Source organism: Equus asinus, chromosome 7, assembly GCF_041296235.1.
Source record: "Equus asinus isolate D_3611 breed Donkey chromosome 7, EquAss-T2T_v2, whole genome shotgun sequence".
Lineage (NCBI taxonomy): Eukaryota > Metazoa > Chordata > Mammalia > Perissodactyla > Equidae > Equus > Equus asinus.
Window position 1 is genome coordinate 59,839,131 of NC_091796.1, and position 17,686 is coordinate 59,856,816.

Genomic DNA, 17,686 nt, shown 5'->3' on the forward strand with positions numbered 1-17,686 from the left:
TAAAGTTGGATCCCTACCTTACACCATACACAAAAGCAACCCCAAATGGATCATAGATCTAAACATAAGACCTAAAACTATAAAATGCTTAAAAGGAAATATACACGTGAATCTTTGTGACCTTGGGTTAGGCAATGGTTTCTTAGATACAACACCAAACGCATAAAAGACAAAAGAAAAAATAGATTACATAAAAACTTAAAACTTTCGTGTTGCAAATGATATCATCAAGAAAGTAAAAAGACAATCCACAGAATGAGAGAAATTACTGGCATGTCATATATCTGATAAGGGACCTATACACAGAATATATAAAAAATTCTTGTAACTCAGCAATAAAAAAGACAAGCCAATTGAAAATTTGGCATAGGTTCTGAATAGACATTTCTTCAAAGAAGATATACAAATGGCAAACTGGCACATGAAAAGACGTTCAGCATCATTCCTATTAGAGAAATGCAAATAAAAATCACTTTATATCCACTAAGATGACTACAATAAAAAAGAGAGTAACAAGCACTGGTGAAGATGGAGAGAAACTGGAACCCTCATGCACTGCTGGTAGGAACATATGCAGCCACTTTGGAAAATATTTTAGCACTTCCTCAAAATGTTAAATACACAGTTACCATATGACCCAGCAATTCCACTCTTCAGTATGTACCCAAGAGAAATGAAAACATACATATACACAAAAACTTGTACATGAATATTCAAAGCAACATTATTCACCATAGCCCAAAAGTGAAAACAATCCAAATATCCATCAACTGATGAATGGATAAATGAAGTGTGGTATATCCATACAATGGATTATTATTTGACCATAAATCAATGAAGTACTGATACATACTAAAACATGGACGAATTGTGAAAACATTATGCTCGATAAAAGGAGCCAGACACAAGACAACATACTGTATGATTTCATTCATATGAAATGTCCAAAACAGGCATATAGAGAGAAAGAAAGTAGGTTAGTGGTTGCCTAGGGGTGTGGATGAAGGAATGGAGAATAACTGCTAAGGGATATGAGGTTTCTTTTTAGTCTGATGGACATGTTCTAAAATAAGATTGTGGTGCTGGTTGCACAACTCTGTGAATACACTAAAAACCAGAGAACTGCACATTTAAATGGCTGGAATTTATAGTATTTGAATTATATCTCAATAAAGCTGTTAAAAAAAAACATCTAAAACACAGAGATCCATCTTAGATTTATACTAATCAAAGTTCCAGAAAGGAAGAAGAATATTATATATAAAAATAATAGTAAAATGGAATATTCTGGTCTTTAGCTCAAAACAGATTCCCTCCCAGGTTGGGGGAGGGGATAAGGGGTAAAGGGGCACATATATATAGTGACTGAGAAATAATAATGTACAACTGAAATTTCAATGTTATAAACCATTACGACCTCACCTAAAAAAGAAAGAGAATCCCTCCTCCCAAGAAAGACTCACAGGGTGCCCAACGCAATGCAGGAAAAGACTCACACCAAGGATACGGAGATGAAACTAAAAATTTCCAGAGAGAAGACATAAACAAAGTCATCTACAGAGAATAAAAAACACACTGGTATCAGACTTCTTACCAGCGATACGGAATACTAGGAGATAACAGAAACGTCTTCAAAGTTCCAAAGGAAAGGAATTTAACACAGAATTCTGTATTAAGGCAAACCACTAGTCAGATGTAAGGTGAGAATAAATACATTTCCAAGATATGCAGGACCCAGAAGTTCGCTTCCAACACAGCCTTTCTTAGAGGATACTTCAGGGCGTATTACAACAAAATGAGAGTAAATTAAGAAAGAACAAGATACGGAATCCAAGAAATGGTAGAACCAAACTAGGAAAGTAATAATGGGAATGTACTATATCACAGCATGCATCAGACACAGAGGGCAATCAGTTAAATCCGAAAACAAGACTGAAGGCTCCATTTGGAGAAAAACAGATTAAGAATTTAAAACAACACAAGATGTTAATGACTGATGATGCAAAATCAAGAAAGACAATTAGAAACTCAAGAAAAACAAAATCATTCAAGAAAGGAAACATAATCATAGTACCCTATGTGACTACAGTCAACAATATTTATATAATCACTATAAAATAAACATGGTTTATGGATTGTCAATTTTAGAATATACCTATAAATAAAGCATGCAAGATTCAAATATAGTTACAAAGCAGAGGAATAAGGTTCATAAAAATCACTGATAGAGCAATTAAGTGCTGAGCGCTGATCTAAGTACTTTGCACCTAATCTCCACAATGACCATACATCGTAGGTACGGCTATTATCCCTATTTTGTAGATGAGGAAACTGAGGCACTGCAAGATTAAGTAACTTGCCCAAGGTCATACGGCTAGTACACGGCGGAACTGGATTCAAATTCAGACAGTCTCGTTCTAGAGTTCATGCACTTAACCATTACACTATGCTGCTCCTCAAAATGTAGATGTCATCAAGCTTGACAACCTAAAAGAACAGATAACATCCCATTCCGCAGAGACTTTGATACAGTCCATCAGAAGTCATTCCAAAAGGTGAAAATTCTAAAGGCAGCATTCACAGATGCTTTCCCTGTTTGCTATGATGTTAAGTGTGGCAATCAATGGTAGATTCACATAACCCCCAAGGGAATCCCATAAGCCTTCCCTTTTCTAGATCCCTAAAGAAATTATACTTGGTCTCTCTGCCAAAAAATAAATAAAATTTAAAAAGGAAAGGGTAGGGCTACTAATATTCTCCTCTTATATCAGGAATCAAGAGAGAGTGTTTCTAGTTGACAGAACAGAACAGAAAGGTTTATCTGTACTGTAGAAATTGAAAAGGTAACCAAGAGAGAAACTAAAAACAGCGACACAATTATGGCAGGGCAGGGGTTGGGAAGGAGAGGATGGTACATGAGCTATGTCCTAAACTAGTATAGCAGAAAGGCAGTTTTAGATATATAATATCTAGAACTGATAAATTAAGAAACAGTATAAACATATTATTTAGCCATATGGTTAAAAATCACTAAAAGTAAAATGGAAGCAGTTACTAGATTAAAAGTGGTTCTCCTTGGGTAAGAGAATGAGGAGTAGGGAGAATTAGGTCAAGGAACTTACTTTTCATTATGCATCCTTCTGAAAATTTGACTTTTTAAAAAGAGACTTGCATTACTGTGACACATAATAGTTGGTTTCTTTCTTTAGAACTGTGTAGAACTAGAAGGAAACTGTGAGATCACTCACTCAGCCAATTCATTTTACAGTTAAAATGCGGCAGATTAGATTATACCTCATCCATATGCTCTCCTTACAGTGTGCCACCCATGCGCCTCCATCAAGAGGTGGGGCCTATGTTCCCTCCACTTAAATCCAGGCGGTCTATGACTGCAGTGGAAGTGACACCGTAACTTCTAAGGTGAGGCGATAAAACGCAATACAGCTTCCCCCAGCTCTCTTTCATGAGACGCACACCTTGGAAGCCCTGAGTCAACATGTAAGAATGTGGCATTTCTGAAGCCAACGTGCTGGAGAGATCATACAGAGAGGTGAGAGAGGTAAGAGAGAGAGAAGAGGGAGAGAGAGGAGGGAGAGGGGGAGGGGTGGGGCAGGGGGACAGAGAGAGAGAGAGAGCACGTGAGTGAGTGCACTCACACTGAAGACTTCCTAGCCAAGGTGTTAGACTTACTGGTGAGCCTTCAGATTTGTGACATCCAGTACAGTAGCCAACAGTCACAATTAAATTTAAATTTAATTAAATAAAATTTAAAAATCTGTTTTTCAATCACACTAGTCACATTTCAAGGGCTCAATTAGACACATGTGGCTAGTTTCTACTGCACTGGATAGGGCAGGTGTAGACCATTTCCATCATAGCACAAAGTTCTAGTGCACAGCACTGCTCCAGATAATTCCAGCCCCCAGCCCTCAAGCCACCCCAGCTAACGCTGTGTGGAACAGAGACGAGCTATTCCATTGAGCCCTGCTCAGAATGCAAACTCATGAGCAAAATATATGTTGTTTTCAGCCAGTGATTTTTGGGGTGGTTTGTTATATAGCCATAGTAAGCGGAAGACAAAGACAGCATAGTTCAGAATATGAAGTAATCTGCTGGAGTTCTGGAGTCCACAAAAGCAGTCAAATGGTGAAATTAACCACATTTCACTTCAATGTCCAATTAGTGTCTGTGAATAAAACGAACCAGAAAATCCTCAATCCTCGAACCCTCAGTATTTTTAACCTCAAATACTCTGCCACTATGCAGCAGAAGAGTTATCTCTACAACTCCAGAAAAAGATCTGATGACTCTTGGCTCTGAAGGAACAACAGGAATCTGAGAGATGTCAGCATCAGTTAATTGTGGCAAAAAAAAAGTCCTAGCTTCTTTCCAATGAATTTATTAGAATCTCCATTTACCAGTTTTTACACTTACATAGTACTCTTTACTTTTTGAAGTATTTTGTAAGTCTTAAATATTTTTAAATTAAAAAGTAAAACAAACAAAAGTCTTTGAGAGTGTTTATCAATATTAACCAAAAGCTTTCTCTTCTAAATATTCCCTTAGAAGGCAAGGTATTTTAAATAAAGTCTAACTTTTAATTATTTGAACGAACAGAAATGAGACTTGGAGAATCAAAAAATAATCTGGGATTTAAGTGAATTTCCAACATGAATATAGCAAATGTTAGGAGACTTTATCTCTAATAACAAATCATGAAGCCATATTGAAACACCCTGGGAAATAGCTCAGATTCCCCATCTGATGACCCCAGCACAAAGCTGGACTTTACGTGCAAACTATGAAATTTTCAGCCAGCACAAGACTCAGAAGATGTGCCATATCAAAACTTCCTTGTATAAAATTAGATGATATTAAAGATTTACTGTTAATTTTTAAATTGCTAATAGCTATGTTTTAAAGAATTCTTATCTTTAAGAGAATTATGACAAAATACTATCAGGGATTTTCATGAAATTAAAACAGAGCTGGCACAGACAGAGGAGTATAGAGGAAACCAGGGCAGCCATGAGTTAATGACTTTGTAACTGCTGATGAGTAGTTCATTACACTCTTTTCTCTTCTATTTATGCTTGAAAATGTCCATAGGAAAGAAATTAAAAACCAACCAACATGGGGCTGGCCCCATGGCCGAGTGGGTAAGTTTGAGCGCTCCGCTGCAGGCAGCCCAGTGTTTCATCAGTTCGAATCCTGGGCACGGACATGGCACTGTTCATCAAGCCACGCTGAGGCGGCGTCCCACATGCCACAACTAGAAGGACTCACAACTAAGAACATACAACTATGTACCGGGGGGCTTTGGGGAGAAAAAGGAAACAAAAAAAAACAACCAACCAACCAACAAAATTCTCTAGTTACATGTTCTCGTTTGAAAGCAAAGTAAGAGTAAACAGTATGAGATGGTGGCAAAACATGCTCACGGTCAGGCTTTCTAGAATTTCAACTATAAATGAGAAGAACCAAAATGTCAGAAATAAGCACAAAATGCCTCTAATCTATAAAAATAATTATCACTTCTAGGACATACACACAATTGCTCTCATGTCAGGATTATAGCCTAGAGGTGGGTGACTCACACTTTACACAGAATTCTAGTGCGAGGTTACTGAATTTCTTAGCCAACAGCCAATAACCAGAAGGGAGACTAATAAAGGCAGACACACAATGGGCACAAGACTGCCGATGGTCTAATATGTTGGGAAAAGAGAGAACAGCTGTATAGGACATGAAGTTTACTACTAATTAACACACTTTATGGAGTAATAACCAGTATGTTTAGTGGAAAGGCCAGAGGCTTTGTGTTAAACACAGACTACGTTCCACAGCCACTTAACTAGCTATATAAACCTAGCCAAATTACTTAACCTCACTTTTCTCCTCAGAAAGAAATGACAGCGGTAGCTACATCACGAGGCATGCCTTAATGACTGAGAGAGAGATCACTGTCAAGTATCTCAGAAGTAGATTCTCCAATCCCAGCCAACAACTTGCCTGCAACCTTATGAGAGACCCTGAGCTAGAACCACCCAGACAATCTGCTCCCAGATTTCCATCCGTCAGAAACTCCATGAAATAATAAACGTTTACTGCATTAAGTACTTACGTTTGGGGGTAACTTATTACAGAGAAGAGATAACTAATACATTATACTTAGGGTACAATTTGTCCATTATTCGACTAGCTAAATTTTTTCCTAAATATAGTAAGTAAGCCTCTTTGCCATGTAAACTAGACTATACAAGGGAATCCTTTAATTCATCCGAATAGAGTGTTCATCACTTTGTAATGGCATGTTTAAAAGCACGATACTATTCTCAGTACTGAACTTCTTGACTCTGACCTTGCTTGGATGCAAGAGAACCACACGGACAAAAATCCAAACCACTGTGTCATGGTTCAGTATGCCAGGCCCTGATGTAATACTCAGGCCCTATACCATATTAGATACATACTCCACATTTGTATATCTGCGCTCGATGTCTGCTCCACAATATATTTTAATACTAACAAGAAGTACTCTTAATCCTACCTGAATTAAGCATTTGCTCACGTCACTAGCACAGAGTGCTTTATTGCAACTCAGGGACACAGGGACCCATGTCAGCAACACCAGGACAGCTAGCGTAAGCATAACAACACAGTGTGACTTCATGTTTCTTCAAAGAGAATCAGTCACTTCCAGGAAGCTAGACAAACAAAAAGAAAACAAAATAAAGCTTTAATTCAAAGGTATGTGATAAGGTAAAAACAAATACAAAAATGAACAAAACAAGCCAAGACTCATTGTTTGTGTTAAGACTCTTAAGTGATCATTTAAAGATCATTTTCAATGAGAGAGGACTTAAACCTCAAAAAAAAAAAACACCTACAATTTTATCTTGTAATGTCTTGTTAGCCATCCTCAAGGATCTAGGACACCGAAATTCCTCAGACTACTCAGAAACGGCGACTGTGAAAGTTAAGGTGAATATACTTGTATCTTTATTTGTCTCTCTCCATAGATACACATACAGATTTATATCTATATAAACATATCTACCTATGTATCTAACATGTACCTATGTCAGTAACCTGAGAGTGTATCAGGCAAATAACTAGTTTCAATACTGCGCTGCTACTATTCCACTTTAGTTTTAGGCCCATTATTCAACTTTAAGCCAATATAAAAACTATTAATACTGTATTGTAATTTAAAACATTTAAGATTTTAATTCTTAGAATTAAAACAAATTTTTAAAATGCAAATTATTCTAGCGATTATTTATGACTATCTCATTTGTCTTTTAACATATATTAGCCAGAACGAAGCAGCTCAAAGAAAGGAGTCGACAGTCATTCCCTAAATGATTTAGCAAATAACAAAGGGGATAATATATTATTAATTGCATTAAGAACTCTGGGTAATCTATTAAAATGCGAAGATACTCTTTTAATTCTATTGGTATCATATTCTTCAAAGTTATTAAGATATTACAGATTTAACATCCTAAGATATTAAAAATCAAGATATTACAAAAAGAAAAAGGAAAGAAAGGCCAACACAAATTCTGACAGTGATTAAACAACCAACATGGTTATTACACTTTTAAAGAAGGAAGATAAAACTTCTTGGGGTTAAAACACATTCCCAAAATATGATCAATTAAAGTGAGTGACTGACTAGTGATGTAAGAGGAATAACAGGGGGGTTTGTGGGGCCTTTATGATTACTGTAAACTTTTATTCTAAACATTACAGAGTACAACACAGCAAAAGCAGACAGCAGGCGGAGAGACAGGGCTCCGGCCCGGTTCCGGACGCGCGCCCCGGACCGCCCCCGGGCCCGCCAGGAACCAACTGTCACGCGCATCCCACAACGCGCACCGAGCCGGATGATTTCCGGAGCCACCGGGACGAGCTTGTCGAAGCAAAAGGCGGCGTCCAAAAGCTGATTTTTCATCCTACAACACTAAAAATGGGGTTTTTCCCCATCCCTTAAGGCTGTCTTCTGAAGTGTTTAACAAAACCTCCTGCTCCCAGAATCTCACCAGAGAAAGGATTCAACTAAGCGCGGCCGTGCGCCAAGCAGCTAACGGAGCCATCCCAAAGGCTTCCCGCGGGCTCTGGGGAGCCGGGCCGCGTCAGAGCCGGCCCAGCCTCGCGGCCCGCCCCGCGGAGCTCGGCCCCGGCGCACACCGCAGTCTCAGTGGCGGGGACGGAGTCGCGCCGGCGACGCCGCAGCGGCCCCGCGGTACCACCCCGCCGCCGACGCCGCCGCGGCCGCGGCCCAGGCCCGGAGGGGCGGCGGGCCCGGGCAGGCCTGCGCGCTCGCGCCCAGCCCCCGCCCGCGGCCGCTGTCCGGCCTCGTCGCCGCGTGGGCGGGGCCGGGCCTCGCAGGGTCTGGTCGCTCCGCTCCTCCCCGCCCCGCGAAGCCCTCCGCCGCCTCGGCCTCCACAGGCCCGAGCTCGGCCCAGCTCCCGTCTGCCACAGGGCCGCCCCGCCCGCTCCCGCTCACCGTGCGCCGCGGCGCCGCGAGGCCGCCTGGCCCTGCTTCCCCGGCGGGTCGGCCGAGCTGGGGGCGAGCCGCGGGGCTGTGCGAGGGAGGCCGCCGCGCCCCACGCCTCCGCGCCGCCCCTCCGCGCCGCGCCAGCGAGCCTCCGGCAGCTTAAAGACACAGGCCCGCGCGCCGTCGCCGTCGCCGCCGCCGCCGCCGCCGCCGCCGCCGCCGCGCACCCCGCGCCCCGCTCCCCGCGCGCCTTCCCTTCGCCTGCGCGCCCGGCCGCCGCCAACAGCTCCCGCCAGGAGGCGTCTCTCGCTCGCCTGCGCTGCTGTCAGCACACGCCCCCGCCGGGCCACGCCCCCGCCGGGCCACGCCCACCCGCGCTTCTCCTCGGCCATCTTCCCTGCCCCAGGTTGGCTTCTTTTGTCAGCGTGCTCAGGCCAGTTGACCCTCCAGTGAGGCCGGTTGTCTGGGTCCCTTCTGCATGGCTACCCATGCTTCAGCCCTTAGCGCGTCCTGGTCATGGCGCGGAGCACGGGAGGTGCGTGAGTTCCCTGAGAGGGAGACAGTGTCTCACCCCCCCCCCCCCCCCCCCCCCCCCCCCCCCCCCGGTCATGAGGATGCAAGGCTGAGGCACCCGTTGGTTGAGTAGCTGACGCTTGAGTGCTTGTTTGACGTCATAGGGACGTTTCTGCGTCTTTAGACTTACTGAATAAGGATCGTCAAGGGTGGAGCTGCAGAATTTCTGTGAGCAAGTCACTCATCTTAGTAGGGGCAGCAGGGTGCTCAGCACTGGAACCAAGGAAGAGGCCAGGGGTACTGGCCAGGAGGAGCTCACTGCCCTGTGGAGAGGAGGAACAGCTAGACAAATGCCCCCCACTCCAACCTCGTAGGAGGGGGCTCCCCAGGTATGTAGGACTTCAGCTCTCATTTCAGCCTGTATTTTAGAAAAATGAGTTCCTTCCACTAACCCTTAGCCTGTAGATGAAAGCAACTGAGAACTGGACTCAGTTCTCTCCTAGGACCCTGGGAATTTGCTTTTTAAAAAGATTCTGGGAGGGGCTGGCCCGGTGGCCGAGTGGTTAAGTTTGCGCACTCTGCTGCCGGCAGCCCAGTGTTTCGTTGGTTCCAATCCTGGGCGCGGACATGGCCCTGCTCGTCAAACCACGCTGAGGCAGCGTCCCACATGCCACAACTAGAAAGACCCACAACGAAGAATATACAACTATGTACCCGGGGGCTTTGGGGAGAAAAAGGAATAAAATAAAAAATCTTTGAAAAAAATAAAATAAAAAGAGTCTGGGAAATTGAATGACAAAGAAAGAATACTCAGGGCAGCAAGGAAGAAGAAAATAACCTACAAAGGAACCCCCATCAGGCTTTCAGCAGATTTCTCTGCAGAAACCTTACAAGGTAGGAGAGCCTGGAATGACATATTCAAATCATTGAAGGACAAAAACTTTCAGCCAAGAATACTCTATCCAGCAAAAATATCCTTCAGGTATGATGGAGAAATAAAAACTTTCCCAGACAGGAGTGAAGTCAGCATCATGGTGGAGTGAGCTTGCCCAGGACTCTCTCCCCTCCAACATACAACAAAAAGGAGCAATAATATTCCAACAAAAAATATTCTAATAGCACAGGAATCCTTGGAGACCCACAGCAGCCAAACAACAGAGGACAGAGAGGATGGAGCCCCCTTTGGAGGAGCTGGAACAGGGTAAGAGAGAACTTCGCTCCCTCTCCTAAAGACTGGGATCTGCGCAGGAGGCTCTGTGAGGGAAGGAGTGGTTGCGTGTCTGCAGGATCACCCAGGACTCCTAGGGCCCTTGCAGCCCAGATGGAAGCCCTCTAATGGGGCAAAAGTTTTCGTGTGGTGTGACCTTATCAAGGCAAGACCCAAGAAGAGCAGATAGCAAGACCTGATTGGGAAACCGGGTCTGCACACAAAAGAAAATGCCCCCCCCCCCCCCCCCCCCCCCCCCCCCCGGCCCACGCTGTGCCGTGCCATCTCTGCTGAAGGTGGATGGCTCAGAATACGGGCCTCTCAACCCCCATCTAGTGGCAATAGGCTGTAACTTCAACTGAATAATATCACAATGGGGAAGACCCGTATTTCAGCATCAGGCAGTTCATAAAAGCTCCTGACCAGAGGGAAAACAATAAATGCCCAGAATTATGTCCTGAAGACTCAGAAATAAGTAACTAAATGACAATGAAGTCAAAATAGCTATCGTCAAAAAACTCAATGAGGTAAAAGAAAACGTAGAGAAACAATTCAATGAGTTCTGGAGCTACTTCACAAAAGAGATTGAAACTATAAAGAAGAATCGATCAGAAATACTAGAGATGAAAAATACAATGGAAAAGATAAAACAAAATACAGATTCCCTGAATGCTCGTGTGGACAGCATAGAGGAGTGAATCAGCATAATAGAAGATAGACATGATGAATGGCTCCAGACAGAGGAGAGAGAACTAAGAGTAAAAAGAAATGAAGAAAATCTCTGAGAAATAGCAGACTCAATGAAGAAATGCAACATAAGAATTGTAGGTATCCGAGAAGGAGAATGGAGCAGAAAGCTTGTTCAAAGAAATAATAGCAGAGAACTTCCCAAATCTAGGGAATGAGAGAGAAATGTGTGTGGAGGAAGCTTGCAGACCTCCTAGATTTGTCAGTGTAAAAAGGCCTACTGCAAGGCGTATAGTAGTAAAAATGGCAAAAATGAATGACAAAGAAAGAATACTCAGGGCAGCAAGGCAGAAGAAAATAACCTACAAAGGAACCCCTATCAGACCTTCGATGGATTTCTCTGCAGAAACCTTACAAGCTAGGAGAGAATGGAATGACATATTCAAAACTTTAAAAGGTAAAAATCTTCAGCCAAGAATACTCTATCCAGTAAAAATATCCTTCAGATATGAGGGAGAAATTAAATCTTTCCCAGACAAACAAAAACTAAGGGACTTTGTAGCCATGAGACATGCCCCCCTACAAGAAATCCTCAAGAAGGCCCTCATACCTGAAAAAAGAACAAAAGGGAGAAAGGGGTCACAAAACACAGAGTAAGGAGACAGATAGAATCAGAATAGGATAGCAAATATTCAACTATTGCATTAGGATAAAAGGAAGGAAAACACCAAAAACAAAGACAATCTTGTCAGTTTAACCATAAACTCACAACACAAGTTAGAATAAGATATGAAACTAATAACTTAGGAGGGGTGGAAAGGGACTGAATTAGTCTAGACTGAGGAAATGAGAGGCCATCAGAAAATGGACTATGTTATGCACGAGATTCTGAATACAAACTTCAGGGTTACCACTAAACTAAAAAGCAGAACAGACACAAAAAATAAATAAGGAAAAATCTAAGAAACAGGATAAGAAACTGCAGAAGTCAGTGGGTAGACCAAAACACACAGGATGAGAAACAAAGAAAATGGAGGAAAACCAGAAAACAAGTGACAGAATGACAGCATTAAGCCCTCATACATCAATAATCACCCTCAATGTAAACAGATTGAACTCTCCAATAAAAAGACAGAGAGTGGCAAGGTGGATTAAAGAACAAGATCCAACAATTTGTTGCCTCCAGGAAACACACCTCAGCTCCAATGACAAATACAGGCTCAGAGTGAAAGGGTGGAAGACAATGCTCCAAACTAATGGCAAACAAAAGAAAGCAGGTGTCATGATACTTATATCAGACAAAGTAGATTTCAAGATAAGGCAGGTAAAGAGAGACAGAGAGGGTCAGTATATAATGATCAAAGGGACGCTACAAGAAGAAGTAACGCTTATAAATATCTATGCACCCAACACAGGAGCACCAAAGTTCATAAAGCAACTATTAACAAACCTAAAAGAAGATATCAAAAATAACGCAATAATAGTAGGGGGCCTCAACACCCCACTCACATCATTGGACAGATCATCCAGACAGAAAATCAACAAGGAACAATGGAATTAAATGAAAAGCTAAAATAGTTTGACTTAATAGAATATATAGAATACTCCATCCAAAAATAGCAGAATACACATTCTTCTCAAGTGTGCATGGAACATTCTCAAGGATAGACGGTATGTTTGGAAACAAGGCAAGCCTCTACAAATTTAAAAAAATTGAAATAATAACAAGCATCTTCTCCGATTGTAATGCTATAAAGCTAGAAAGTAATTACAAGAAGAAAACCTGAGAAAGGGACAAAGATGTGGAAACTAAACAATATGCTTTGAACAAGCAATGGATCATTGAAGAAATTAAAGGAGAAATCAAAAAATATCTGGAAACAAATGAAAACAATAATATGCCATACCAACTCCATGGGATACGGCAAAAGCTGTATTAAGAGGGAAACTCATTGCAATACAGGCACACCTTAACAAACAAGAAAAATCCCAAATCAGCAATCTCGAATTACACCTAACTGAATTAGAGAAAGAAGAACAAACAAAGCCTGAAGTCAGCAGAAGGAGAGAAATAATAAAAATCAGGGCAGAAATAAACGCTATTGAAACAAAAAAGGCAGTAGAAAGGATCAATGAAACAAAGAGCTGGTTCTTTGAGAAGATAAATAAAATTGACAACCCCCTAGCCAGACTTACAAGAAAAAAAAGAGAGAGAAGCCTCAAATAAACAAAATCGGAAATGAAAGAGGAGAAATAACAACAGACTCCACAGAAATACAATGGATTATAAGACAATACCATGGAAAACTATATGCAAACAAAATGGATGACCTAGAGGAAATGGATACATTCTTAGACTCTTACAATTTCCCAAAGCTAAGTCAAGATGAAGCAGACAATCTGAACTGACTGATCACAAGGAAAGAGATTGAAACAGCAATCAAAAGCATCCCAAAGAATAAAACCCCAGGACCAGAGGTCTTTCCTGGGGACTTCTACCAAACTTTCAGAGAGGATTTACCTATGCTTTTCAAGGTATTCCAAAAAATTAGGGAAAATGGAACACTTCCTAACACATTGTTGAAGGCCAACATCACTCTGATACCAAAGCCTGACAAGGACAGCATGAAAAAGGAGAACTACAGGCCAATATCACTGATGAACATAGATGCAAAAATTCTCAACAAAATTTTGGCAACCCGAATTCAGCAATACATCAAAAGGATCATACATCATGATCAAGTGGGATTCATACCAGCGACACAGGGATGGTTCAACATCTGCAAATCAATCAACATGATATACCAGATCAACAAATTGAGGAATAAAAACCACATGATCATCTCAATAGATGCAGAGAAGGCATTTGACAACATCCAACAGCCATTTATGATAAAAAAAAAAAAACTCTGAACAGAATGAGGTTAGAAGGAAATTACCTCAACATAATAAAGGCCATATATGACAAACCCACAGCCAACATCATACTCAATGGGCAAAAACTGAGCGCCATCCCCCTGAGAACAAGAACAAGACAAGGATGCCCACTATCACCACTCTTATTCAACATAGTACTGGAGGTTTTGGCCGGAGCAATTAGGAAAGAGAAAGGAATAAATGGAATCCAAATAGGGAGTGAAGAATTGAACCTCTCGCTGTTTGCAGATGACATTATCTTATATATAGAAAACCCTAAGAATCCGTTGGAAAACTATTAGAAATAACTAACAACTACAATATGGTTGTGGGGTATAAAATCAACTTAGAAAAATCAGTTGCATTTCTGTACTCTAATAATGAACTTACAGAAAGAGAACTTAAGAATACAATTCCATTTATAACCACACACAAAAAAAGAATAATGTACCTAGGAATAAATTTAACTAAGGAGGCAAAAGTCATACAATGAAAACTATAAGACATTATTGAAAGAAACAAATACTGACATTGGAAAGAGATTCCACACACATGGGTTGGAAGAATAAACATAGTTAAAATATCCATACTACCCAAAGCTATCTACAGATTCAGTGCAATCCCAATCCGAATCCCAATGACATTCTTCCCGGAAATAGAACAAAGAATCCTAAAATTCATATGGGGCAACCAAAGACACCAAATTGCTAAAGCAATCCTGAGAAAAAAGAACAAAGCTGGAGGCATCACAATCTCTGACTTCAAAATGTACTACAAAGCCATAGTTATCAAAACAGCATGGTACTAGCACAAAAACAGACACCCAGGTCAATGGAACAGAAGTGAAAGCCCAGAAATAAAACCGCACATATACAGACAGCTAATCTTTGACAAAGGTGCCAAGAACATACAATAGAGAAAAGATAGTCTCTTCAATAAATGGTGTTGGGTAAACTGGACAGCCACATGCAAAAGAATGAAAGTAGACCGTTATCTCATGCCATACGCAAAAATAAACTGAAAATGGATCAAAGACTTGAAGACCAGAAACCATAAAACTCCTGGAAGATAATATAGGTAGTACACTCTTTGACATTGAACTTAAAAGGATCTTTTTGAATACTGTGTCTTCTCAGACAAAGGAAACAAAAAGAAAAAATAAACAAGTGGATTTCATTGGACTAAAGAGCTTCTGCAAGGCAAAAGAAACTAGGATCAAAACAAAAAGACAACCCATCAATTGGGAGAAAATTTTTGCAAATCATATATCCGATAAGGGGTTAATCTCCGTAATATATAAGGAACTCACACAACTGAACAACAAAAACACAAACAGCCTGATCAAAAAATGGGCAGAGGATATGAACAGAAGTTTTTCCAAAGGAGATATACAGATGGCCAATAAACACATGAAAAGATGTTCAGCATCACTAATCGTCAGGGAAATGCAAATCAAAACTATGCTGAGGTACCACCTAACACCTCTTAAAATGGCTATAATCACTAAGACTAAAAATAACAAACGCTGGAAAGAGTGTGGAGAGAAGGGAACCCTCATCCACTGCTGGTGGGGATGCAAACTGGTGCAGCCACTATGGAAAACAGTATGGAGATTCCTCAAAAAACTAAAAATATACCTGCTATACGACCCAGCTATCCCACGACTGGGTGTCTACCCAAACAAATTGAAATCAACAATCCAAAGTAACATGCATACCCCTATGTTCATTGCATCACTATTCACAATAGCCCAGACATGGAAGCAATCCAAGTGCCCATCGACCGACGATTGGATAAAGATGTGGTGTATATATATACAATGGAATACTACTCAGCCAGAAAAAAACAAGACAAATTAATCCCATTTGCAACAAAATGGAAAGACCTGGAGGGAATTTTGCTTAGTGAAATAAGCCAGAGTGAGAAAGACAAACATCAGATGATTTCATTCATATGTGGAATATAAACAAGCACATGGGCAAAGGAACAGTTCTATGGTTACCAGGGGAAGGGGGGTCAGGGTGGGCCCAGGGCATGAAGGGGAGCACCTGTGTGGGGACAGATAAGAAATAACGTTCAACTGAGATTTCGTAATGATGGAAACTATTATGAACTAAAAAAAAAGTGGCCTATAAAAAAAAAAGGATTCTAGGGGCCGGCCAGTGGCACAGTGGTTAAGTTCATGCATTCTGCTTTGGCAGCCCAGCATTTGCCAGTTCAGATCCTGGGTGCAGACCTATGTACTGCTTGTCAAGCCATGTTGTGGCAGGCATCCCACATGTAAAGTAGAGGAAGATGAGCATGAATCTTAACTCAGGGCCAGTCTTCCTCAGCAAAAAGAGGAGGATTGGTGGCAGATGCTAGCTCAGGGCTAATCTTCCTCAAAAATAAATAAATAAATAAAAAGATTCTAGGGGCTAGCCCTGTGACCTAGTGGTTAAGTTCAGCATGCTTGACTTAGGTGGCCCTGGTTCTGTTCCAAGGGGGACCTACGCCGTGCTGTGGCAGCGACCCCCATACAAAATAGAGGAAGACTGACACAGACGTTAGCTCAGGGCGAATCTTCCTCAGCATACAACAAAAAAAGATTCCAGAGTGATTAATTTGGAGCCCATTGGGCTAGATGACCCACAAGGTAGTTTCCCCTTGGAAATGTGACCTAGTACTAAATCCTAAGCTAGTGGGAGTCTTAAGTGCCTTACAGTCCCCTTTGTTGATTGGAAGAAAACAGAAAGAATGCAAAGAGTTGATTGGTTGAGGAAGTGGATTGCATTGTTGACGTTAGTCCATTTTTATATAATAAGCAAGTAAGTATACATTTTAAAAACCGTCCCTGAAAACTATCCTAAAGAAATAATTGAGTGTACCCAAATTTAACCTTAAGGATCTTATTCTTGGCATTACTTAGTGGTTACATGAATTATGATACTCCAGGGCAATGGACTAAATCAGCTATTAAAAAGTAATACTGTAGTTCAGAGATTCACAAACTTTTTGGACTCAGGACCCCTTTACACTCTTGAAAATTATTAAAGGCTCCAAAGAGGTTGTTTATGTATGCTGCATCTATCAAAACTTTTAAAATTAAAACTGAGAAATTTAAGAAATATTTACTCATTATTTCATTTAAAAATAATAGACTCCATTATATGAGAACATGAATAACATACTTTATGAAAAATACATATTTTTCCAAAACATAAAAAATTAGTGAGAAGACTGGCATTGTTTTACATTTGTGCTATTCTCTTTAATCTCAAGCTTAATAGAAGTTAGCTGGATTTTCGCGCCTGCTTCTGCATTCAAACTGTTGAAACTGCACAAAAAACATTGACCAGCTTAAAGTAGTTTTGCTTCCTTAAAACAGTTTGTTTTAATCAAATTTTGCTCAGTAACAAAGATGGTACTCTGCATGTGCCAGGCAGGAACCCATAGCCCTAGGATGACCCCAGAACCAAGAATCTTCAGGAAGGAAAATCTGGCTTCTGGCAGCCCAAGTAGCCTGATTACTATATATGGCTTGATTTGAGATTAGCCAGTCGGCTTACATGGGCCGTGCTGTAGATGAATAGCCCCTAACTCCTTAAATTTCACACCAAACCTTGGATTGGAGAGACAGATTTGAGAGCTTTGTCTCCTGTCTCCTTGCCAGTCAACCTTACAGTAAAATCTTTTCTCAAAAGCCGGTGCCATAGTATTGACTTCTGTGCATGTTGGGCAGTGGGCCCTTGATCGCTAACAGTTTCTGGCAACCACGAAGGGACCATGGTCCTGTGACCACCTGCCCAAGGCTCTGCAGCCCCTGGCAGGGTAAGGACTCTCGTTGCCAACCATAAGCAGCCGCCTAGACTACTTGG

General features: G+C 41.3%; 1 protein-coding gene across 4 annotated transcripts in view; it reads right to left on the reverse strand.

Annotated features, from left to right (window-relative positions):
• TWSG1 (twisted gastrulation BMP signaling modulator 1) overlaps window positions 1–8,913 on the reverse strand; it is a 47,386-nt gene extending 38,473 nt beyond the window's left edge. Inside the window, exons 1-2 of one of the 4 annotated variants that reach the window (XM_044773440.2) lie at window positions 8,516–8,784; window positions 6,551–6,707 (exon numbers count right to left, since the gene is read on the reverse strand). In XM_044773440.2, the coding sequence (XP_044629375.1) occupies window positions 6,551–6,673 (123 nt within the window). In that variant the 5' untranslated portion in view covers window positions 6,674–6,707; window positions 8,516–8,784. Of the gene's footprint in view, window positions 1–6,550; window positions 6,708–7,884; window positions 8,313–8,515 lie in introns of those variants that run through there. The other 3 variants (XM_014837335.3, XM_070513552.1, XR_011504559.1) reach the window with 3 other exon arrangements.
• Between the last annotated feature and the right edge of the window lie 8,773 nt (window positions 8,914–17,686).